General features: G+C 52.5%; 1 protein-coding gene across 3 annotated transcripts; it reads right to left on the reverse strand.

Moving 5' to 3' along the window:
- Window positions 1-354: 354 nt before the first annotated feature.
- Window positions 355-24369, reverse strand: ARAP3 (ArfGAP with RhoGAP domain, ankyrin repeat and PH domain 3). 3 transcript variants are annotated; one of them, XM_047728960.1, is made up of 33 exons: window positions 24194-24369; window positions 22061-22569; window positions 21883-21944; window positions 21666-21777; window positions 17579-17779; window positions 17351-17420; window positions 16981-17101; window positions 16698-16882; window positions 16492-16598; window positions 16035-16234; window positions 15852-15937; window positions 15532-15714; window positions 15253-15388; window positions 14521-14637; window positions 13947-14094; window positions 13748-13850; window positions 11684-11903; window positions 10913-10976; window positions 10255-10418; window positions 8211-8423; window positions 7822-7927; window positions 6454-6601; window positions 6104-6172; window positions 5300-5374; window positions 5088-5202; window positions 3306-3434; window positions 3093-3226; window positions 2776-2858; window positions 2421-2456; window positions 2223-2286; window positions 1997-2134; window positions 1754-1792; window positions 355-1213 (listed from the first exon to the last, which is right to left on the reverse strand). In XM_047728960.1, exons 2-33 carry the CDS (start codon window positions 22348-22350, stop codon window positions 737-739), a joined length of 4395 nt encoding a protein of 1464 aa, XP_047584916.1. In that variant the 5' UTR covers window positions 22351-22569; window positions 24194-24369; the 3' UTR covers window positions 355-736. The 3 variants fall into 3 exon arrangements, with proteins under 3 accessions (XP_047584916.1, XP_047584914.1, XP_047584915.1); XM_047728958.1 differs by having other exon boundaries at window positions 22061-22601; window positions 24194-24321; XM_047728959.1 differs by lacking the exons at window positions 1754-1792; window positions 24194-24369 and having other exon boundaries at window positions 22061-24179.
- Window positions 24370-24581: the final 212 nt, after the last annotated feature.

A 24581-nucleotide genomic window follows, 5' to 3' on the forward strand; every position in this document is an offset into this window, starting at 1 on the left:
CAGGGAGCCCAATTCGGGGCTGCAGGGCTCAATCCCAGGACCTTGGGATTATGACCTGAGCCAAACGCTTAACCAACTGAGCCACCCAGACAAACTTTACCCTGAAGATCTGACACCTAATTAGGTGCTCAATACATATTTGTTGAATGAATGAATGAAATAAACAATAATAGCTTTCTGGTTCCAAGATTTATTAACAGGGACACATCCTTTTTGGCTCCTCTTCACCCCTGCTCCCAACCCCAATCAACCTCCACCCTCTAGGTCTTCAGCATAGTCCCCAAATGTAGGAATTGGGGTTAGATAGACTTGGAGATCATTCAGCTTTCTGGCTTCCAAATCCTTTTTTTTTCCTTAGTGCAGTAAAAACTATTCCTTTCAAACCCCAAACCTCTTACAGAACTCCTGCATATCATATATATAAAGCAGGAGTTCCCTCAACTTGTTGAGGGAAGTTATGTGGGGCTTACAGCTCTAAGAAACAGTTGGATGTTCCCTGGCTCCTTATTTCAGTGACTTCATGGTACATATAAGTGAGTGGAGGTTCAGTGAGGGGCCATAGTCTGACCATCTCTAAGCAGGAGATTCCAGAGCCCTCAATCCTGTGCTCTTTCCATAGCACCACACTGGCTTCTGGAGCCTTTCCAGCCAGAGCAGAGGAGGCTCCTGGCAGTGTCTGCCATGGTGAGAACTTGGGTCTTCTGGTTACCCTCCCCTCAGACTACTCGTCTGAGGGTCATGTGAGGGGCTGGCTGGAGGGTGAACTGGAAGGTTGGGTGGGAAAACCAGGTGTTTGTGTCAGAAGGCCATTGGAGTTTGGGGACTGGGGGCTGGAGGGCTGCGGGGGGCTGCCCAGGCCTATGGCAGTCTCTCCTTTCCTCAGGATGAGGCTGCTAAGCTCCTGGAGCAGCTGCTCCTCTAGGGACCCATGTGCCTGGGGGCTGCTCTTTGAAGGGGGTCCGGGAGGGGGCTCAGGTGGCCTCTGCTCTGGGTCCAGGCCACCTGCCTTGGGGAAAGGGGGTTTGTCAAAGGACCTCTGGCTGATGAGAGGGGTCTCTGGGTTGGCTGTCTTTTCTCTCATCATGGAGAAGGAGGTAGAGGTGTCCTTGGTCAGCTCAGGAAAGGCCCCCACTTCTTCATACACCGGCTCCTCATAGACAGGCTCCTCCAGTTCCTCCTGCTCCTCCACAGAACCCTGGGATGACTTCATTGGCTGGATGGGAATGGGGCAGCATGATGCAGGCACAGAGTTAGAGTTCCTGGGTTAGTAATTGTTAACATTTATTGAGCCCATCCTCTGGGCCAGATGCGGTAAAATACTTTTCATGTGTGCTATCAAACCAACTCTGTACAACAGGTTACACTGCAGGTGAGTGAAGCGAGGTACAGAGGGGTGAAGTAAGTTGCCCAAGATCACACGGTGAGCAAATGGAAGAACTGAGGCTTCAGCCCAGTTCTATCTGGCTCCAAGATGTGTTCACTTAACCACTTTCTTTCTGTTTCTCAGAGCCTGTGACCACTTTCCCTTTTCCTTATCATATCCTCCCATGCCTCATTTTCCTCATTCCTTCTGGCCCCTCACAATACTCTCTGTCTCGTGCACACACACATGCACGCACACACACACACACACACGTGCACAAACACACACAGATGACCCTGCATCAAACAAATACAGAGGGCACATGGATTCAGGCAGTGCAGAGGAACACGGGGCCGAGGGGCACAAAGCTGAGACAGGTACAGTACTCACAAAGAACATGGACAGGGTCCTCCGGTTGTGAAGTCGCCTCTGGGCACAGGTGGGATGGGGATTAGGGGAGGGAGAGACACAGAGACACAGTGAGGTCTGGCAACAGAAGGCAAGGGTGGGGTGTGGGGACACAGAGAAGGCAGAGGCGGGCACCAGACAGGCAGGCACACCACTCCCACCTGCAGGGCAGCAAGGACACAGGCAGGATTCAGGAGGGCACAGCAGCAGGCCAGGGGACCTCACCAGGGTCTGGTTGGCAGAGAGGAGGGTGGCCCCACTGTCATCTCCTCTGATGGGCAGCAAAGGCATGGTGCCAAACTTCTGACGGGCAAGGTCAGAGGAGGAATGGCGTCGTAAGACCACTGGCTGCTGGTCATCGTGCTGCAGGGAGAGTAAGGAGTTGGCACAGTGGGCATGGGACTACAGCTAGGACCTCTGACCTCACCCTCAGCTTTTTTCGTCCCCTCACCTGGGCTTTGAGGATGCTGGTGGTCCAGTCCCACATCTCATCCTCATTAGTGCAGGACAGGTATCTGGGGATGGTCAGAGGGGAATTAGCCGGAGAGGAGGGGTTGTAGCTATAGCAATGGAGAATAGAAAAAGTAGAGAGGAAGAGGACATGGTGCAGGGCTGGGCCAGGGGAGAAGCCAGGCCGAGAGGTACTCACAGCTGCATCTTCTCCAGTATCAGCGTGAAGCCCCACCTAGGAGCCAAAGGACAACAGAGATGGGCAATTAGAAAGGCCGGAAGAGGGGGGCACCTGGGCGGCTCAGTGGGCTAAAGCCTCTGCCTTCAGCTTAGGTCATGATACCAGGGTCCTGGGATAGAGCCCTGCATCGGGCTCTCTGTTTGGCGGGGAGCCTGCCTCCTCCTTTGCCTCTCTGCCTACTTGTGATTTTTGTCTGTCAAATAAATAAAATCTTAAAAAAAAAAAAAAAGAAAGAAAGAAAGAAAGAAAAAGAAATGCCAGAAGGGTGATGTCAGCAAGGTCCTAGAAATGTGGGCTGGGGAAGAAAACTCACGGTGTTGGAGGCTTAAACTTCTTTCGGATTCCCAGGTAGACTTTGGAACCTTCCAAGGGCCACTCTCGTTCTGGTTTAGAGCTCTGAGAACAAGAAGGCAGTCAGTGAGGCCAAGAGGTGAGAGAAGGATCACAATCAGTCAGGTCAAGAAGTCATGGAAGCACTGGGGTTATGTGCTCACAGGATCACAGAGGTCAAAGAACAAGGGCAGCACTGAGACGGATAAGCAGGCAGGCTATGGAGCGAGAAGGTTGATGCAGGCATAGCTGCTCCTCAGGAGCTTCCAGCATCCATCCCCACTCCCCCCAGCACCTCACCTTCTTTTCCTTGAGCAGCAGCAAGCAGCGGCCACGCAGTAGAAAGAACCTCTCCTGGAAGCGGTTGCCCAGTAAGCGGGGTGGCTCCTCCCGACACCGCAACAGACCCACCCTCGGGCTCTCGCGCCGGATACCTGGGCACAAACAGATGATACTCGTAGGAGGGTCCTGGGGAAGAGGCCTGGGGGTGCTGGGCTGAAGGAGGAGGTTCACCTGTGAAGAGGCAGCCAGCCTGGGCCAGGGAGACTTTTCTCAAGAGCAAGGAGGCCGAGCAGGGCTCTGGCAGCTGGCACCATTGAAGGGCCTGCTCTAGGACCCTCTCCTTGGGGTGAAGTGGCCGCTCTGAGGAGTAAAGTAGGAGCAGGTATCAACCAGAATATCCATCCATGCCCTGGACCTCCAGCTCCTTTCCACCAGTCACTTTCATGTGTCCATTCCACAGCCCAGCCACAGGTATTTATTTAAGAGCCAACTCTCTGCCAGGCATTGCTGGCCCTAGGGATATGATGGTTAGCATGGAACCCATGGCCTACCTTCACAAAACCCACAGCAAAGTGAGTGAGCAGACAGTATACAGGTAAGTAGACCAAAAAATTGCAAATAATTAAATGCTTTGAAAGAAACAATAAGAAGTTGAGAGAGAGAAGGAGGACAGCTACTGGGACAGAGTGATGACTGGGCAAGGTCTTGGAGAAGGGGGCATTTGAAGCTGAGATTGGGGCCTGGAGGAGGAGGAAGAACAAACCATGCTAAAATCAGGGGAAGAAGATTTCAGGCAGGACGCAGCTCCAGAATAAAGGCTCTTTGTCAAGAAAGATGTGTTTGAAAAACAGCTGGCATGGCTAGAGCACCGAGAATGAGTTATGTGAGATGAGGTCCGAGAAATAGGCAAGGGCCAGACAGTCGGGGTCTGTGGACCATAATCAGGAATTTGAATTCTATTTGAAGTTCAGTGGGAAGCCATTGGAAGGTAATGGCATGATCTGATTTATGTTTGAAATGCATGTTGACCACTGTGTGGAAAATGGAATGTCGGGAGGCAAGACGGGAATGCAGGCCAGATATTCCTTTTCTGGGGTTAGTGGTTAATGTTGGGTGCAGAAAGCTAGTGGTGACTTCGGCCTGGCTGGTGGTAATGGTGGAAATGGGTAGAAGCAACAGATTCTAATAGAATCAGCAGGACTCGTTGGTTGGATTAGGTGGGAAGTTGAAGGAAAGGGAGGACACTCAAGTTTCTGGTCTTGATTACTGGGTGAATGGAGGGGCCACTGACTGAGTTAGGGAAAACTAGGAAATGGCCTAGGCTTTTTGTTAGGTGAAAGGTCTGGGAATTGAGTTCAGTCTCGCATGTTTAAAATTAGAGATGCTTGGGGGGGCGCCTGGGTGGCTTAGTGGGTTAAGCCTCTGCCTTCAGCTCAGGTCATGATCTCAGGGTTCTGGGATTGAGCCCTACATCGGGCTCTCTGCTTGGTGGGGAGCCTGCTTCCCCTCCCCCACCCCGCCTGCCTCTCTGCCTACTTGTGATCTCTTTCTCTGTCAAATAAATAAATAAAATCTTTAAAAAAATTAGAGATGCTTGGGGTGCCTGCGTGGCTCAGTCGGTTAGGCATCCAAGTCTTGATTTCAGCTCAGGTCATGATCCAGAGAATCCAGCTTATTAACAGCATTTAAAGCCACTGGAATGGATTAGTCATCCAAGGAGAAATGAAGATAGGGAAAGGAAAAGGTCTGGGGTTGAATTCTGGGTCCTTCCAATATTCGGAATGTAGGCAAAGGAGGAAGAAAAGCCTTCTTTGGGGAGGAAAGGAAACCAAGGACTTGTGGGGTCCCCACAAGTCAAGAAAAAAGAGAGTACTAAGAAAGAGGGAGTGGTCAACAGTGGGGAATGTCCCTGCACGTGCACAATGACAGTGTCACTGTATTTGGTAACCCAGAAAGCACTGGTAACTTTGACCCCCCATCACACATGCAAGTACACACGCATGGCAGGCTCACCGAGTTCCCCGTGCTCACGGATCTCAAATGTCACCCACAAGTCCATCCCAGCCTCTGTCCCCCGCATCTCCAATACCTGGTTGGTTAGCTCCTCGGCAGTCAGTGTTGGAGACACCTGAGTTCAGAGCAAGAGCAGAGGACCCATGCTGGTCAGTCCACTGACCCAGCACCCCCAATCCTCTCATCTCCCCTCCTGTCCCCTCAGGACTGACCTTTAGGGTGACACAGTTGTCTGGGAGCTGCTGTTCTATATAAACCTCCATGATGAGGTCTCCAGCCTGGGACAGCTGAGGGAAAGGCATAACGAAGTCAGGAGGACATAAAAGGATGCAAAAAAACAAGATCAGAGGACTCCCTATGTTGCCTCCTAAGCTCTTATCTCCACACACCCACCCCTGCCGCCCTGGGCACAAAAGTCTCCTCCTACCCCTCATCTCTAGTGTGGCTCAGGCCCTTAAAAGGGAGAATCCCAGGAGAGGTAGAACCGCATCTTCAGGCTGTGTGGGTACTTCCCCAGGCTGTGAAGCATATGCTTGGAAGGACAGGTCTAAGGTCAGACTCTCTGGGTTCCAACTCTGACACTCGATACAGTAGGACTTTGAATAAGGGACCCTCAAGGCCTCTGTTTCTTTATTTGAAAAAAATGGTATTGTCTGCCTCATGGAGTTGTGTGACGCTACAACAAGATCACAGGTGCTTGGAAGATAAGTGCTTAGCTGTTTGCTATCGTATTTACTGCTGTTATGCTCACCACTTTATCTACCTCAGCTAACTCTTCCCTGGATCTCTTACAGGCGGAACCCAAGTATGCTGCCATCATTTTGCAATGAAGGATCCTCATGGTGGAATAAATAGAGCCAATCCTAAACCAAACCCCTCTCCCCAAAGCACTCCCTTTCTTGGGTTTCCCCTCTGTCTCAGAAAGGTGAGGGCCAATGTCCAGCAGCAGAAGGGCACCTTCCTATCTTGATAGCCCCTTCCATCCCACTCATGAGTCTAAGGGCAGGACAGGTTACCTGTACATCCTTCCAGGTGGTGATAAGACTGACCTCCAAGTCAATCTGAGCTACCTGGTCAGAATCAATCTGTGGAAGGGCCAAAAAGGAGCATGTGTATTGTGGGACAGGTAGGGGCGGGAGGGGGGAGGCTGGGGTGGCGGGGGACTGGGGGGTGAGGGGGCGGGGTGCTAGGAAAAGAGGGAAACAGGAAGAGTTTGTAAGACCAGAAGACCTGAATGAGAGCATTAGAGGCAAGAAGAGCTAAAAACCAAGGGGCCAAGGGCACTTGGAGTGAGGTTATGGGATAGAGGGGCCCAGGCCCCAGAATCCAGGAAAAAGGACTATAGTCAGGGGTAAGGAGAGCTTACATCAAAGACAGAGACGTAGCCGTCGATGAGTTCCTGCAGCACCCGCACCTCATGCTCCCCCCGCCCGTCCGTCTGGAACACACTGGGTGCGAACAGCAGGGCCAGGTTCCGCGTGCACATCTGGTTTAGAGCGGCACACTTTTGTACCCTGCAGAGGGGTACAACACGGGTCATAAGGGATGCAGCTTGAGCTCATCTGTTTTCCCATGTATCCATTCATTCAGGAAATCCTTAGAGTCAGTATGCTAAGTCCTGAGCTAAACACTTGGGATGCAGTTGAAAGACACAACACTGGCCTCAAGGAGATCCCAGTGTAAGACAGAGACAGGTGAGGAATGGGTGATTATAACTCTGGTATGGGGCAGCAAGCTTTTTTTGGAAAGGGACATATAGTAAATATTTTAGGCTTGTGGGTCATACATTCTTTGGTCCAGTTCATCAGTTCCACTGTTGTAGAATGAGAGAGGCTACAGACACTGCATGAGTGAATGGGTGTGCCTTCACACTTTGTGTACAAGACTTTATTTATTTTAAGGATTTGTTTACTTATTTGAGAGAGAGAGCAAGCGCACAGTGGGGAGGGGCAGAGGGAGATGAAGAGAGAATCTCAAGCAGACTCCCCCTTGAGCAGGGAGTCCAATGCAGGGCTCAGTCTCACGACCCTGATATCATGACCTGAGCTGAAATCAAGAGTCAGATACTTAACCGACAAAGTCACCCAGAAACTGTACAAAACTTTACTTAGAAAAACAGACAGTTGGATGGATACAGCCCATGCGCCATAGTTAGCCCATCCCTGTGATAGAGAGTAATCCATACAACACAGCCAGGGTTCACCTTGGAATCCCTTAAAGACCTCTCTCCCCAATAGGCTCATCAAGGTAGATCTGCATCTTATTGTTCTTTGTGTCTCCTACCTCCAGCCCTTTGGCTGGTATGAATAATAGAACAAAATAACATTGGTTGCTCACCATTTCTGAATGCTTACTACCTTCATGCCAGGAGATGTAGTAAGAATTTTATAAGGATTATCTCATTTAACTCCCATCATCTAGGAGGTGGATACTATTCATTACGCCATCTTCCTTTTATAAATGAGGAAACTGAGGCTCAGAGAGTGCAAATAACTTACCCAAAGTCACATGCTAGAATGGTGGAGCCAGAGTACAGGCTAGATCTGCTTGACCCCAAAGTCCACACTCAGAACCTTTGTGCTATGACACTTTCACTTAACTGTTTGCAGTCCACTTAACTGACACATTCACTTAATGAATAAATGTGAGGCAGTGGGAGTAGGGTGGTGGAAGGAGTTGGACAGTGGTGATAAAGGGTCAGTGAGGAGCCTGCAGGGGGTCTGGCCATACTGACCGATAGAGATGCCCGATGAGGGTAGCAAGCGTGCGGCGGTTGACCTGGGGCAAGCAGCCAATTACTTCTTTGTATTTCTCCAGGCGCTGATTCTTCTGGGGTAGCTCTGGGATGGAGTCGGGGAGGGGTGGAGAGGATCAGGGAAGGGAGCAAGGACGGAATTTTAGAGAAATGACCTCAGAATGGATGTCTCTCTGCCCCCTTCCCACCTTGACCTAAGCTGTGTCCCTGAGTGATCCTGGGGAGTGAGAATGAGGGAGGGGAGCAACGGGGAAGAAGACTGCCAAATCCCACAAAACAGCCTCAGGGATTTGATGGGGGAGGGTGGAGTTCCAGGTCATCCCCTTGGTAGCCTGCCTGCAAGGAGTTCTTAGAGATCTTGGGAGTACCAGCAGCCTCCCTCCAGCGAGGCAACAGCCGTGCAGAGGTCACAGGGTCATCAAGCTCTCGAAAGAAGCGTTTGAGTGTATCAGTGACATCTTCCACAAAGTGCTCTCCTGGCCGGAGCTTCACTGACCGGGCATCCCGCCGGAATTCAGCCAGGAGCCGAAGGCTACGGGCACGGGCACCTCCTTTCCGGTATATGCCCTCCAGCTGGAGCCCTGAGAACAGCCAGCATCTCCACTCACCACTGAGCATCTCTGCTCACCACTGCCCAGAGACCCAACTACCCACCCAGTATCCAGTATCTGTGATCCTCCCACCCGCCACCGACATGCTGTATCATTATTGGGGTAAGGGGCCCAGAGAGGAGGAAGTCTGCCTCCAGGATCTTGATGCTCAAGACCCTGCTTAAGTCCTGCTCAGAAGGTTCTTCCCTAACCATGACATTCCACATAGCCTCCATCGCTCTCTGTCTCCTCACTGTTTTGATTTTGAGATAGCACTCCCAAATTACATTACAGTTGATCCTCCCTATTCACAAATTCCACATTGTGAATTCATCTACTTGCTAAAATTTATTGTAACCCCCCAAATCAATACTCGGTGCACTTTTCCAGTCATTTGTGAACATGCGCCGAGTGGAAAAGAATTTGAGTTGCCTGTTGGATACATTCCCAGCTAAGCTCTCATATGGTAAACAAGTGTAGTTTTCATGGTATATATATAGCATCACGTTTTTTGCATTCTTCTGCTTTTTTGGGGTGGTTTCACTGTTTAAAATGGCCCCCAAGTGAAGTGCTGAAGGGCTGTGTAGTGTTGCTAAGCGCAGGAAGGCTGTGTGTGCCTTATGGAGAGAATATGTGAGTCAGATAAGCTTTGCCCCTGTGTGAGTTACACTGCTGCTGGCTGTGAGTTCAAAGTTAACAGATCACAAGTATATGTTAAATAAAGTGTCTTCAAACAGAAACACACTTCAAATGAGTTTTACGTGCTGATCACTTGATTAAAGGTGACCAGAGATTCCCAGGAACCTGACTCTGTATTTCCACTGGGGCAATGATTTAGGATTCACTAATTCAGTGTTTGCAGTAACTTCTTAGAGCAAAACTACCGTGAATAACAAGCACTGACTGTATTTCTCTTACTTATCACCCATCTCTCGCACTAGTCCCTGAGCTTCTAGAACCTTCCCTCTTCACTGCTATATCTCCAGTGTCTGGCACACGGGAGCCGCTCAGTAAGCATCTGCTGAATGAAAAGCAGCAGTGTGGGTATGAACACCCATATTCTTCTTTTGAACATGAGGGAGACTGAGAGACGATGGGGTCTAGGGAGTGGGGAAGTCACTGCCTGAGGCTACTGCCAAGGTATGGAGAATGTCTCTAGCCACCGACTCTCCAATCTCCATGCTATTTGTAGTTCATAGATGTGCCTTTTTTGCCCTTTACTGCCTTTCTTGGTTTTCTATGAATTTTCCTCCTCAAGAGTCCAGACTTCTAAAAAGGAGGTTTGCTAAGAAGCTAGATTCTACTTAGTCCTTCCTTGGGCAGGAGAAAAAAAGCAAAGGTCAAAAAGTCACAAAGAATTCTGGGAACCACTTTCAGAGCTGATCCTTTATGCCTGCATGGACTAATTCTGCTCAGACCTTCAAGTGTTTTGCTGCACAGCTTGGCTCTTGCCTTGTAGCTGCCTTCTCTTTGTTCTCTATGGCCCTCTAGTCCTATTTCAGTGCTCCTCTTCCTTCACACCCATGCCCCCACCAACAACTACCTTGGAACACTGACTAGCTGCCAGGTGCTGCACTAAAAGCTTTCCATATGTTATCTTACTATCACAACTATACTAGAAAATGAGGACTGTTAGTAGCCCCATTCTACAGATGGGGGAGCTGAGGCTCAGGCAGGTAAAGCAGCTTGCCAACAGAGATACAGTGGATTGCTGTTAGGCTGTAGTCTCTGGAGACAAAGCTCTTATAGGCAGACCACACCCTCTGGCTGTGCCCATGTCCCCCATCCCCTGCTGGCTCAGTATTGGCCAGTACCCACTCACCGTGCTGGGTGACAAAACTGATGCAGGCATCCACGATGATGGGGATGTCACCCCGGCTCATCTGCTGCTCCTGCAGCCCTGTGCCGCCCCCGCCAGCCGCCCCCTCAATGGCTGCGTTCCATGCTGAGAAATCCAGCCGGCCCTCCCCCTGCAGATACAGGGTCCTGAGACCCGAGATGCCTGAGTCAGAGCTAGCTCCAGAGGGTCTTTTAAACTAAGAGGCCCGGGATCGCAAGGACCAGACCTCCCAGAGCCACCAGCAGGGGGCAGCAACATTCAAACCAGATGGGGTCCCTGAAGGTGAATTTTTCTTTTCTTTTTTTTTTTTAAGGTTTTCCTTTTAAAAAAAAAAAAAGATTTAATCTATTTATTTGAGAGAGAGGGAGAAAGAGAGCATGCACATGCGGGGGACGGGGGGCAGAGGGAGAGGGACAAATGGACTCCCTGTAGAGTACAGAGACCCCACGCATGGCTCAATTCCAGGACCCCAAGACCAAGACACAAGCTCAAGTCAGACTCCCAACCGACTGAACCACCCAGGTGCCCAGTAGGCAGGCAAATTTGAGGAAGTGGGCATGGTCCAGCAGACCAGGGTAGAGGGTTGGGGCTGGGCTCTTGAGAGAGGGATGTGGGGTCAAGGATAGGGGTTAACACTTACCTTCCTGTCTCCACCAGGACCAAATGCTCCTTCTTGTCTGGGGTGTCAGCTGCTGAAACCACACCTGGAGAAGAATCATCAGACATTATCATCAAAATTTCTTCATCATATTGACCAATAAGTCACTAAATATTCAAGGTATCTTGATGCCAGACTAGGAGTCTTCAAAGAATGTTGCATTAAAGCCTATAAGTTACATACTATTATCCCCATTTTACAGGTGACACATTAAAGCTCAGAGACGTTAAGTTTCTTATCTCTTTACTTGTTATAAAATGGCAAATCTAGGCTTGAACTCAGGTCTCTTGTCTCTAAAGCCCTCCAATATTATCCCACACTGTTCCTCTTTGAGGAAGAAGTGAAAGTATCCAGTCCCCTCTCCTAGTCCCCAACCAGCAAGCAACTCCCAAGTAATACCAACAGTAACATTAATAACATATAATAATACTTATTAAACACTAATAAGATGCCTTCTGCCAGGCTCTTTGGTAAGTGTTTTAAATGCATTGCTTCATTTGAAACGTAAAAACTCTTGTATCGTGCCCATTGTAAAGATGCGGAGACTAAGGCACAGAAAGGTTAAGTAACTTGTCCAAGGTCACATAGCTAGGAAGTGATGGAGATGGGGTTCTGTATCTGGGCAGTCTGACTCCAGAGCTTATGCCTGAATCCACTATGTTCTGCTCTTTTCCATAGGGACCCCAAACAGATGAAGGTTCACTGCCCGCTACTCCATGGCCACCTTTCATCCCCGTCCCCACCCCTGCTCACTGATTTCCTGTAGCCGCCGCAGATGCACCATGTCCTCAGGTGCTGGAGGGCCAGGGCCCGATGCTGGACACAGGAAGAGGAGATCACCACGAAGAAGTCCAAACCCTGACAGCCAGAGGCCAGGGGCCAAGGCTGAATGGGTGGGAGAGCGCAGCCACAGGCGGCCCAGCCGCAGCAGCCCGGGGCCCAACAGCTGGTGGCAGCTCAGCGGGGAGAACCACTGTGAGGCAAGAGGAGGACATGGGGAACAAAGAGGGTGAGGAAAGATACAAGATGTAGGGGAGAGAAATAAGAGTGACAAGGATAGGGAATGATACGAAGAGAAAGCAAAAGAAAGAGAGGAATGAAAAGGGATTGGAGAGAGCAGAAGAAAGACCCGAGGAGACAGGAGATGGATGGAGAAAGGAAAGAAATTCAGTTCAATTTAATTTGCTCCAGCGAACACAGGGCAGCCTCCTGCCCTTTGCAGGGTATCGGGGCCAGAAAGAACAGGGAGCCAAAATGCTATAACTGAAGAGTCACAATGCCCTGGGAAATCCCAGCATCCTAAGGGGCCGGGGAGGCTTCATAGAGAAACAAGGGTTTGAGGTGGTCCCAAAGGAGTGCTTTCCCAACCACGTGTGGGGAAGGAACACGGGGTTCTTCTTTTTGTTGTTATTGTTCAGTTACTAACCAGAACTTTCATAAAAAAAAAAAAAAAAAAGAAGAAGAAGAAAGAAAGAACTACTAGCAAAGTGAAATGAAAAGAGAAATGTAAAATATAAGCCCCCACTTTAAGAAATTAGATTCTACACCTAAAATCACTTTGTTCCATTGCTAAGAAAGATTCGGAACGCTCCCTCTCAAGTTCTGTTCTTACTCTGCCAGAGGCCATGACAAAGAATGAGCCAGTGTGGTGTCCCAGGCTACAGACTGCGCTTTGGGTAGCACGGCCTTGAAGGATGAGCTATGTTTTTGGAAAGTGCAGCTGACAATCAGAGGAGATAGCCTGAAGGCCACAAGGGCCATGACACAGCCCTGAAAGAACACACAGACCACTTCTTTGCTGGCAGGAGTTCTACTCCTCTAAGCAGAGTGGGGGAGGGTGGGGTCAGAGGCCAGAGAGCAGGTGAGCATTTCCCACAGAGGAGTGTCACGGGCTGCAGAGCCAACCAGGTAAGGCCAGGAGGAAGCCCTTGGGCTTTGGTAATGGGAAGTCACTAGGCACCCCGCAGTGTGGCCGCTCAGAAGTCTGGCAGAGGTGGTGCAGTGGCAGCCACAAGGGGCTAAGGAGGAAGTGTAATCCCACCAGGGCACACAGCCTTCTGCCAGGCTGTCAGGAGGGCGCCAGTGTGACGAGCTGACTGTAGAGCAGGGCTGAGAGAGAAACTGGGTAGGGATGGGAGCGACTGGCCTCCTCATCACCCACAGATGGAGGGTCTGTGTGCACCAGGCAGCAAGGGCCTCACATGTTACTTAATCCTCAACCCCGAGGGGCATGTCTTATATATCCACTCTATCCCTGTGGAAAAGTTCATGAGGCTGAGAGTTGAAGGACTCAGATCCCAGCATGTCTGATTCTAGGGTGTGAATGTTTAACTCCAGAGGGTTCAGGACAGAGAGACTGGCTTGCCTGGGAATGGAGATGCTGGGCATGTAAATGCAGCCTTCCATCTGGACTGGGAGAACTTGGGGGAGGGGGAAGCAGGAGTTAGAAGCAGTCTTTCCCTGGGCGGAGGCCCTGCACAGTCAGGTTTGGACCATGACCTTTGGAGACAGAGGTCTGTTTTCGATCTTGGGCTCTGCTGCCTCCTAGCTCTGTGACCTTGACCAAGTGACTTCATAACCTCGGTGACTCTGTTTCCCTATACGTCAAATATTGATAATCCTTTCATCTGAGGGTTGCTGTGAGAGTTAAATGAGATATTGAGTGAGTAGAACCTCACACTGGTCCTAGCACAGCAGTTAATCTTAGTTGTCGGTAGACAGTGGTGGGAGTGGTTATAGGAACAAGAGAGGGCAGAATGGGGGCAGCTGGGGACAGGAAAACCACGAACTGTCAAGGAGGGTTCTTAGCTGGCTCACCTTGCCCACAGCACTGGTCCAGGCCTCCAGACTGTCAGCTCCATCTGTGCCAAAATGCTGGATCCTTCCCCCAGTTAGGATGAGCTCAAAGGAAAAGGGGAATCTAGAGAGAAAGTGAGGTCAAGGAGGAGAAAGGGGCTGGCAGGCTCAGGATCGGGAAGGCCAAAGTGGGGGTGCAGGGAGCGCTGGGTGCAGTTACCTGTCGAGGTCACCTGGGTCTGTGGGTGGGGGACTCACACCCAAACATACAACATCCTGGGGCTGGATGAGGCTGAGGGGTTCAGGGCTGCTTTCCGACGCAAACATTTCCAGAGCCGCTCTCAGCACACACCATAGTCTGGGGGGAGCTAAGGAGGAGGCTGATGGTCAACAGGCAAAGCACCTCTGTCCCTACTGTCATAATTCCCATTTGCCAGACAATCATGCCATACTCTCTGCCTATGTATGACATCATGTGATTGTCACAATTCTATGAGGTAGGCATCACTTTCAATTCTCTTTTGCCCATGGGGAAACTCAACTACTTGAGTAGCTTGCCCAAAGCACACAAATAGGAGGTAGCAGAGCTGGGATTTGGCCCAGGCAGTCTGACTTCACAGCACGGGCTCTCAGCCTCTCACCCAATGCTGCCACTGAGTATGGTCCCCCTGTTACTCCCAGCACCCAGCCCATGCCAGGACGTGGCCCTGCTTGCCCTTCCCAGCCCTCTGTGGTACACTCTTGCTCATCCCAGTTTCTGCCCCATCTCCTCCCACCCTTGGCTCCCCTCTCACCATCCCGGCCCCTGCGAGGAGGTGGGGGTCCAGCTTTGTTGCTGATGGGACCACAGTACAGGAAGCTGCTGTAAGTGGCGGGCACCACCACCTCATTGTATACACCAGGGGAAGGGTCTGCAAGGGGAAGAAGTTGTCAGTTCGGGGGATGGCCTGAGCCCCCTGGAAAAAGGATCAGATTAAGGAAGACAGTGGGACCCGATTCCACTGGCAGCATGGCCAAGTCAAGCCCAGTGGAGCTGGACTCCTCACCTCCCACATTAGAAAAGAGGGTGGCAGGAAGTGAGACTCCAGCCCTTGCCCACTTCTTGTCCCCACCAGTGAGCCCACCAGCCAGTCAGCCCAAGGGTGGGGGCCTCTGAGCGTGGGCCATCCTATAAGTGTCTCAGCCCCTCTGCCCTGACCACTGGAGGAAAGCCTCTTTAGATGACCACTTCTATGAACAGACTTCTCCCAGGGAGATGAGACCTCGCTTACGGATTCACCTTGTCAGGGGTAAACCAGCACTAACACCTCAAATGTCCAGATCCACCCCAGGCAGTGGCCACCATTGGGCATTGCATGACATCAGGAAATAGACCCTAGGGGATCTAGAAGTTTGGGAAACTGCCCAGACTGGGCTATTGTGATGGCCTGAGGAAGAGGATATTTGGGGCTTCCTGGAACAATCAAGGCACAGGTCAGGGCTGAGAATTCTTGGAGGGTGAGAAAGGGGACCCGTGTGGGAATTACCTGGGAGCTGGAGACCGGGGAAGCTGCCATCAAGGGCTGCGGGGGACCAGGGCTCCTCACCCTCGGAGGCCTCGACACAGAGGAGCTGGGTCATGTTCTTCAGGAGGTTGGGTCCTGCCACAGCGGCACACAGTGCCTGCAGGGGGGAAGGGCCTCTGTCAGTGCCAAGACCCAACCTGAGAGCATGGGGACAGTTGTCCAGTCATTAAAAACAGCCCCTACCACCCCAAGTCTAGGCATTTCAACTTAGAGACTACCCTCCTCCCCATCAGCTCCTACCTGAAGAAGCTGACTATGATCTGGATACTGAGGGTGGGGCTTCCGGTAGAGACCCAGGCGGTACTTCCGAGAGATGAACTCTCCCCGGGGCCCTGGGCTTGTGTCTGGATGCAGCCCCTCGCCTAGGGGTAGTGCCCCTGCCCAGAAGCGGTTGGCACGATCATTTCCCAGGACAATGAACAACTGCAGGATGACAAGGAGCAGAGGCAAGTAAGAGGAACTCAAGGGTCTCAGACATTTCTGCCCCCAAGCTGGGCCCAAGGCCTTTTTGGGATGCTCTCCTTTCCTTTTCCCACTTTCTCCCTCTTCAGACTCCTCACCTGCACTATCTCATTACTCCAAACACTTGTGTCCAGCTTCAGGCTCTGTACCTTGGAGATCCCAGAACCCAGGGCCCGGTGCTGACCTGTTAGGGTATGGAGGGTATGTGGCACAGATGCTCAGAGCCCCCCGACCTAGCCCCCCTCCCTCTCACTATTTCAGCCAAAGGCCCCAGCCCTCACCTGCGCACTGCTTGCAGATGACCACCCCCAGGTTGACAGCAGCCCAGTCTGGGCGGGAGGCCCCACAGTCCGCACAGTGCCGGTTTGCCCGATTGGACCAGATTTTCTCAGCCACCTCGTAGTCAGACAGGGTCTCGGTTACTGCTTCCTGCAGAGCGGCCGCCCAGCTCTGCCGAGCCCCCCCAGACTCGGCTGTGAAGCTGAGGGGTGGACAGCCAATCTGTGGGCATGGAGACCCCCTCCAACCTGTCCCATCCCACTGGCCATTCCTGCAGGAGCCACCACTGGCCACAGCTGGGCCAGTCTAGACCCTCCTGAGACCTTGACCCTGTTCACTGGACTCCTATGAGAGCACACCCACTGACATCCTACTGAAGAGGCCTCAGTCCTCTGCCCGCCCTGTGCCGCCTGCCCAAGTCTCTCCCCCAGCCCTGCCTCCTGCCAGTCTGGGCCCCACCTGAAGCAGCGATGGGGGGTGAGCAGATCAAAGCTGCGGCTCTTGGTCTCCCGGACGCTGCAGCCTTGCAGTTCAATGAAGCAGATCCCGATGCCCAAAGAAAAGGCCTGGTGGGGATGGGGGAGAGGTGTGGCATTGGAGCAGGGACAGTGAGGTGCCAGAATGGATTAGGCCAGGCTCCTTGGCCCCGGCCCGGCCCTTCTCACCTGCTCACTCTTGTACAGCGCCAGCTCTCCAGGGCTCAAAGCAGCAAAAACCTTGGCCTTGTGTCCTCGAAGCTCCAGCATGCCTGTGCGGAGGGGTCGGGGTGGCTGAGGGGGCCGGGGGTTGCCCAGGAGGCGCTGCTCCCTCAGGCAGGATTGCAGAGTGGAACACCATGTGTCCCGCTGGGCTGGTGGGGGACAGAGAGGCTGGTGAGCCAGCGGGCCGTGTCCTTACGCGGCCTTCCTGCCCCAACCCGGGGGGCACACAGCAGGCCCCGATTCTCACCCTCGCTCTCTGTGCGAAACACAAATACCCTCTGGCCGGTGATGACCTGGAACTTATTGTCCTTGCTGCTGCGGGTCATCTCGATGGCAGTGAGAGGGATCACCCCCTTGGGGAAGGGATCCTGCAGAGACAGTCCAGGGGCACAGAGGGACAGAAACTCAGCCATGTGTGCTGACCTGGGAGCCGGCACCAACTTTTTAAATGAGGTCAGCACTCATGTCACAGGCAGTGGGGTACGGCCGCTAGGTGAGCTACTTTAGATGCTGACATCAGTCATATGGTGACACCCCCCACCATGGGCTTCCCATCCTCCAGTCCTCAGCCCCCACCCTTTCTCCAGCCCCGACCCAGCCTCTCGCCAGATCCTGACCTTGTCACTGCCAAAGTACATGAGACTCCTTCCGTTGAACTGCACAAAGCGCCTCTGGAAAACGTAGTTTCTGGGGACAGGAGGGGCCAAGATGAGTGAGCAGGGGAGGCTGTATCCTGGGGGACTCCTAGGGTCTGGGAGCTCTGGAGACCTGACCCCCACCCCACCCCAGCCTCACCCTTCCCTCTTCTCCCTCCCCTCCCTCCCTTTCCCTCCCTGGCAGCCCACCCCTGAGGGGAGAGCTTGTCTAGCCAGCCACTGAGAAGGGGTGAGGGGCGGTCTGCCGTGGAGGAGAAGCTGGCATAGGGTGAAATGAGGTCATCGTTGGTTTCCACATCCAGGGTGGGCAGTGAGAGGGTGGAATCCCCAGGCAGCTCAAGGCTGGCATAGCCTGCGTCCTCCCGTGCCTCCAGATCCTGCCGGCTAAGCCTTAATGTGGGGCAAGACAGAGAAACACATGTTAGACCAAGTTCCCTGGCCATCCTCACCTGCGGTGCTTCGTATGATGCCTGGCAGGTCCTGGAAATAGGGAGTTTGGGAACACAAAAGATTAGCCTAGAGTTTCTTCCCTGAGCACACTTAGATTTTTGGTTAGAGCAATTTCAGTCCCTCTCCTCTGCCATTAGTGTTACTTGGTAGAAAAGGTGGGGAAGAGCTGCATATCTCGCTCTCTGTCACAGATGCTGGTATCTGATCGAGAAGTCTTCCCAGTCCTTTCTCCAAAAAGGGATTGACCTTCCCTCCCTGGACCAAGTCCTGGTCGGTTCTCAGTAGGGTGACATGACTGGTCACTTGCTTCCCCTCAGGGCCTCCCTCCAACACCCGTTTTTCTACCAACCCCAGAATGCTCTTTTAAAAATGCAAGTGAGGGGCGCCTGGGTGGCTCAGTTGGTTGAGCGACTGCCTTCAGCTCAGGTCGTGATCCTGGAGTCCCGGGATCGAGTTCCGCATCGGGCTCCCAGCTCACGGGGAGTCTGCTTCTCCTTCTGACCTTCTCCTCGCTCATGCCCTCTCTCACTGTCTCTCTCTCAAACAAATAAATAAAAATATTTAAAAATAAAAATAAATAAAAATAAAAATGCAAGTGAGATCATTTCACTCCCTCCTGCATGAAATCCTGCAATAACTTCCCATTTGCAATTAGGATAAATCCAAGTTCCTCATCACAGGCTGCAAGATCTTATACAATGAGACCCTCGGCCAATCCCCTGCCCTTTTCTTGCATCATCCTCGCCTTTGCTTTCTACCGTTCAACCACATTCTCTTCTCTTTCAGAATCTTTGCACATGCGGCTGCTTCTGCCTAGAACATGCTTCCCCAGTCTGCTTTTCCCCATCTTTTAGGTCTTTGTTTACACCATCTTCCCAGAAAGTCCTCTATTATTCTCTGTCACTTTCCAGTAGTCTTTACCTCAGTAGAACAAAATCACTTGCAAAACCTTAAAATACGGGTATGTGGGCCCCCTACTAGAACCCTGAGTTTGATCTTCTGGGAGTGGGGCCCAGGCATCTCTAGTTCTGAAAGTTCCCCCAGCTATAGCACAGCTAAGGTTGAGAACCACCTCTCTACCCTCTTGTTTTCTACTTCACTGAGAAATTGAAGCAATCAGACAAGAACCCCACAGACTCCCAGTGCCTCACCTACCAAGTTTCACACATACTTTGCATTCCTTCTGCCACCATCATAAACATCCCTGTCTGAAGCCAGTCCCTCCTCTGAGCACTATCCTCTCACCTACGCAAGGACATTGCTCCAGACTTTCTCCCCTTTCTCTCCCCTACAGCAGCTAATTTTTCCTCCCTCCCAGAACCCTCTCTCCCACTCCACCTATAAACATACATAACAGTCCATCCTACAAAAATCATTTCCTGGCTCCATTTCCACTATCGACAACCACTCAACTCTCTGCCCTTCTCTGCAGAAAAACTCCTCAAAAATGTTGTTTATACATTCCAACTTCTTCTGTTACCTCCCGAGACCATTCTGAGGCAGCTTTCACCTCTACCCCTTATTAAGGTCCTCAGTGACCTCCATGTTGTCAATGCCAGAGGCCAATTCTCAGTCCTCATCTTCCTTGATCTCAGCAGCATTTGATACCCCTGACCTCCCCCTCTTCCTTTCTTCCCTTAGCTCCTAGGATGCCACATTCTCCCAGTCTTCCTTTTCCTTCACCAGCCATTCTTTTTCAGTCTGTTTTGCTGGTTCTTCCTCTTCTCCCAAACCTCTTGATACTGGAGTGTGCCAGGACTCTGATCTTGGCCCTCTGCTCTAGCGACATGCACTCACAGCTACATACACCCGAGACCGAGAGGCTGACAACCCACAAATTTAGATCTCCAGTTCAGACCTCTCCCCTGAACTCCAGACTTGGATATCCAATGGCCTATTTGTTATCTCTTCTCAGGCTTGTAACATATACCTCAAATTCAGCATGCACAAAATGGAAGTCCTGATCTCCCCCCGACCCCCGGCTTCATACACCGTCTTCCCCATTTCAGAGCAGAGCAATTCCAGGAACTTTCAGTTGCTCAAATGGCGCTATCCAACAGAACTCAATGTGAGAACCACACACGTGATTTAAGATTTTCTAGCAGCCACATTAAAAAATAAAAAGAAACAAGTGAAACTAATTGTAATAATATATTTTATTTAATCCAACATATCCAAAATATTAACATTTTATTATATCATCTGTATAAAAAGTAAGATAATTTATGTCTACTTCTGTTACACACACCCAGTATTGCTTTGTTCATACTAAGTCTCTGAAATTTGGTAGTTGTAGAGTTCCAGTGCATCTGACTCCAGACTAGCCATATTTCATGTATTTAGTAATCACGTGTGGCTAGTGGCTACCACGCTGGACAGGGTAAGCTCAGTCTGAAACCTCTGAAGTCATTCTTGACTGCTCTTTTTCCTCACACCCCAACTTCTTAGGACAGTTTGCCTTCAAAATATAACCCAAATCTAGCCACTTCTCACCATCTTCACTACCGTGACACTCGCTGGAAGTGTCTCACCTAGATTATGGGAGCCACCTCCTCACTTGGTCTCTCTGCTTCTGCTTTTGCCCCCTACAGACCATTCCCAACACAATGACCAGAGGGGTTCTTAAAATGTAAGGCAAAACCCTCCCAAAGGCTTCCCTTTCACTTTGAGTCAAAGCGAAAGTCCTTACAAGGTCCTACCTGATCTGGCCCCTTTGACCTCTGTGTCGTCATCTCCCAGTCTTCCTGCTCTGGCCACTCTGCCCCAGCCCTGCTGGCTTTGTCACCACTCTTGGGTCCCCCTGAAAGTCTCTATTCTGGCCACTGCCCCCTGCCTTGGGACACTTTTCTCCGGATACTGTCACAACTAACTCTTTCAACCCCTTCATTTTGCTCAAATAACAATCTGGCAATTCTTTTTTTTTTTTTTTTTAAGATTTTATTTATTTATTTGACAGAGAGAGAGATCACAAGTAGGCAGAGAGGCAGGCAGAGAGAGAGGGGGAAGCAGGCTCTGAGCAGACAGCCCGATGCGGGGCTTGATCCCAGAACACAGAGGTCATGACCTGAGCTAAGGCAGAGACTTAACCCACTGAGCCACCCAGGCACCCATACTCTGGCAATTCTTAATGAAAAACTGCAGGGTGTATCCCCTTCAGTCTATCCCGGCCTTCTTACCCAGCTCTATTTTTTTCCATGGCATTCACCATCTTTTAACATATGAAATAACTTACTTATTGTAACTATTGTTACTTGACTATCTGTCCACAGGGGCTGGGATTTCTGATCTATCCCAAGTATCTACAATATCTGGCATGCAGTACGTGCTCAGTAAAGATGCCTTAAGTAAAAGCATGAAGGGGTACCTGGGCGGCTCAGTCATTGAGCATCTGCCTTTGGCACAGGACATGATCCTGGGGTCCTGGGATTGAACCGCATTAGGCTCCCTGCTCTATGGGAGGCCTACTTCTCCCTCTCTCACCACTTCCTACTGTGTTCCCTCTCACTGTCTCTCCATCAAATAAATAAATAAAATCTTAAAAAACAAAAACAAAAATATAACAACGAAAGCATGAAAAGCACTTCTCCCTATTTTAAGTCATATATCCATTTGTTTGTCTGCTTGCCTCCTTTCCTGTCTGGCCCATTGAATCATTAAGCTGCCTGAGGAGGAGACTGGGTCTTTCCTAATCCTGCTGTATCTAGAGTACCCGGCTGGCACACAGTGGACACTGAACACACACTTAATGAATAATGGGTACACAGCCACCGCCAACTGCTCCTCAAGCGTCCCTCTTCCTGCCATCACCACCCTACTGACCACTCACCTTTGTTCAGCCCTGTCCTGACAGACACCTCTGCCTTCTCTCCTGTCCGCGGGCCCTGGGGCTCCCACAGGCTGGACACCATAGTACAGGCAACCAGGGTCCATGATGTGTACTGGCAGGGAGAGGAATGGGGGAGACAGGGAAGAGGTCAGATGGGAGTGTCTGCAGTCCTGAAGGGCCTTGTTCCTCTCCCTCCAATCCATGCTAACCCACCTACCTGTGCCTGCTGTGGGCCTGAGGGCAGGGGTAGGGGCAGCTGCCTGGGAGCTATCTGGGGCCCTGAGGGAAGAGGTCTAGTGATCATTAAGGGAGAGAGGAGACAGGACTAGCCCTCATGTCCTGCTCCTCCCAGCCCCCACCCAGCACTGGCTCCCAAGGGAGCCAACCCCACTCACATGTCCTGAGCTGTCTGGGCCCCGCCTCTTAAGTCCAGGCCAAAGTAGATGGCGTTGGGCATCATCTCCATAGCATTCAAGGCTGAAATTTGCTCGGAGGAGGAGGTGGGGAGAAGCGGGGACTTGGGGCTGGACTCTGGGCTCCTGGACACTTCGGGTCTCCAGAGGGCTGGGCTCACTCCAGCCCTTTGGGTGGCAGTAGGGCCACTAAGCCCACCAAATACCGTCCTCGGCTTAGGCACAGGCTTGGGGGGCTGGGCTTGGGGCGCTAGGCTAGGGGATGGCTCCATGGCACTGTCCAACTGGGGACCCAGGGAGCCCTCTGCAGCACCTGCCTGCAGCAGGCGCAGAATGCGTTTCCGGTGCCCTGTGGCGCTGATGCCCAACTGCCTCAGCTCGTCGTGGCCCAGGCCCCGGGCTGCACCCGCCGTGGCCAGGCCATGCCGCCGGAACGTGTCTGCATACTGCTCCAGGTGCACCGTGGCCAGCCACACAGCGATGTCCAGGTCCTGAGGGGCAGCCATGGGGGCTCAAGCCATTGCTGGGGGGAGCAGCAGGGTGAAGGGACGGCTCAGGCTGAGATTCCCCCTCCCTGTCCCAAAGTCTGAGGTCTGGACGGGGGTAGGTACCAGACTTCAGTCTTCCTCCAAAGAAAAATGACCAGTGGCCGGCAATCTGGAGGAAGAGCCATCCCAGAACATCAGAAGGGGCTTTCTTACTATAGAAGTCCTTCATTTGCAGGTGAGGACACTGAGGCCCAGAGAAGGGAAGAGGCTTGCCCCAGGCTCACAAGGAGCTGGTGGAAGTGTTGACCCCCAAGCTCCTGCCCCACCTAGGTCTGCCTCCGCTTGCCTGCACACTCAAATGTGTAAGCACAGCCAAGAGGAGAGAAGCCCGCAGGGGCAAAATGAAGTGGGACGGTGGGGAGGAGGGGCCCCATGATGTGGTATAAGTGGGGACAGGGGCAGCTGTAGCATAGCAGAAGGAAGGAGGGAGGAGGTGCAGCTCCCACTCCCCCTGGTTTCCAGAACCGAGGTCCAGGCTCTTGGCCATCCTAAACCTGGTCATTCCCAGTTCCTCCTCCCCTTCCACCTATTGTCTCTGCTCAGACTTCCTTCCTGTCCCTCCGGCCCTGGCCGCCCCCACATCCTGTCTGCCTTGGTCAGGCTGCCCAGAGAGCCTTAAGACCCCAGCAAGTAGGGTCCTGGCCCGAGGCAGAGACCACTTGGAGTGAGGCTAGGGTGGGGAATCGGGTCAGAGAGAGGCAGACAGGAAGCCAGGGGTACTCCAGGGTCTTCCCTCTCCACCAACCTGCAGCATGTTCACACATGTGTATGCACATGTGAGCACCCTCCTGTAGGGACTCAGAAGTGCGAAATGACATCCCTCTGCCCCTGCTTTCTCCAAGTCTTCCTCTCCAGAACCTTCCCATTCCCTGCACCTGCCCTTGAGCTCAGGTCTCTGAGGCTCTGTCCCATTCTGCCAAACTGCCCCTGACCCTGGTCTATTCTCTGGACGCGACTCAAATTCTGTCTCCCTGAAGTGTTCTCTCTGCCTGTCCCTGTCTCTACAGCACTACATCTGTCCCCACCTCTACCTAAATCCATCTTCGCTCCTCTCCTTCTTTTGCTATCATTAAGCCTCTGCTTGCCTCAGTCTCCAATTGTAACTAGACCTTTAGATGTACATGAATCCAGACTTCTGTCTCTCCGCCTCTGCCTGTTAGGCTCCCTCCCTGTTGCTCTCTGTGGGGTCCTGACTAGGACGGCCTGTCGCCCCAGCATCAGTTCTGGCCTCTCTGCCTCTCCGCGGTCGGGCCCCATCCCCAAGCTTGTTAGGGCCTGACTCAGAGCCCAGTTTCCCAGTGACTCAGACCCATCCGAGGGCACGGGACCGGGAACCGAGAGGTGTGCCGGGGCAGCAGTGGCGGGGGCGGGCCGGGCAGCACGGGGCTGTGCGGGCTGAGACAGGGGAGGGGGCAAGGAGGGAGGGGGCAGAGGCCGGGCCACCGGAGGGAGGGGCGGGTCGCGGCGGGGAGGGGGCAGGGGAGGGCCGCCGGCGCGGAGGGAGCCCTCGAGGAGGGGACGGGGAGGAGTCTGGGAAGCAGGGGCCCGTGGACGCGGGGGTCCTCACCTCACTACGCGGCCGCCGTCCGCTCCCAGTGCCTGTTGCGCCGTCCGAGTCTCGGGCCGCGCAGCGCCGGCCCCGCCTCCCCTCAGCCCTCCCCCGACGGGCCGGACCCCGCCCCGCCAGCCGGTTCCCTCCCCGGGCTCCCCACCGCTCCTTGTGCAAGCGCCGGCCTTCAAAAGGTCCGGGCTCCTTACCCAACCGCGGCGCTTATCTCGGGGCCTGGCCAGCTCTATCCTCTCAGGGGCCGAGAAAGGGACCGGAACAGGGCTGGAGGCCAAGACAGACTTAGAGACAGGGACAAAGGGGCAGAGCCCAGAATGGAGGTGGGACAGGGGTAGAACCAGCGCAAAAAGGAGGGCGCTGTGTGGAGCACGGCTTTGCATCCCATCTG

Source organism: Lutra lutra, chromosome 5 (genome assembly GCF_902655055.1).
Source record: "Lutra lutra chromosome 5, mLutLut1.2, whole genome shotgun sequence".
NCBI classification, from domain to species: domain Eukaryota; kingdom Metazoa; phylum Chordata; class Mammalia; order Carnivora; family Mustelidae; genus Lutra; species Lutra lutra.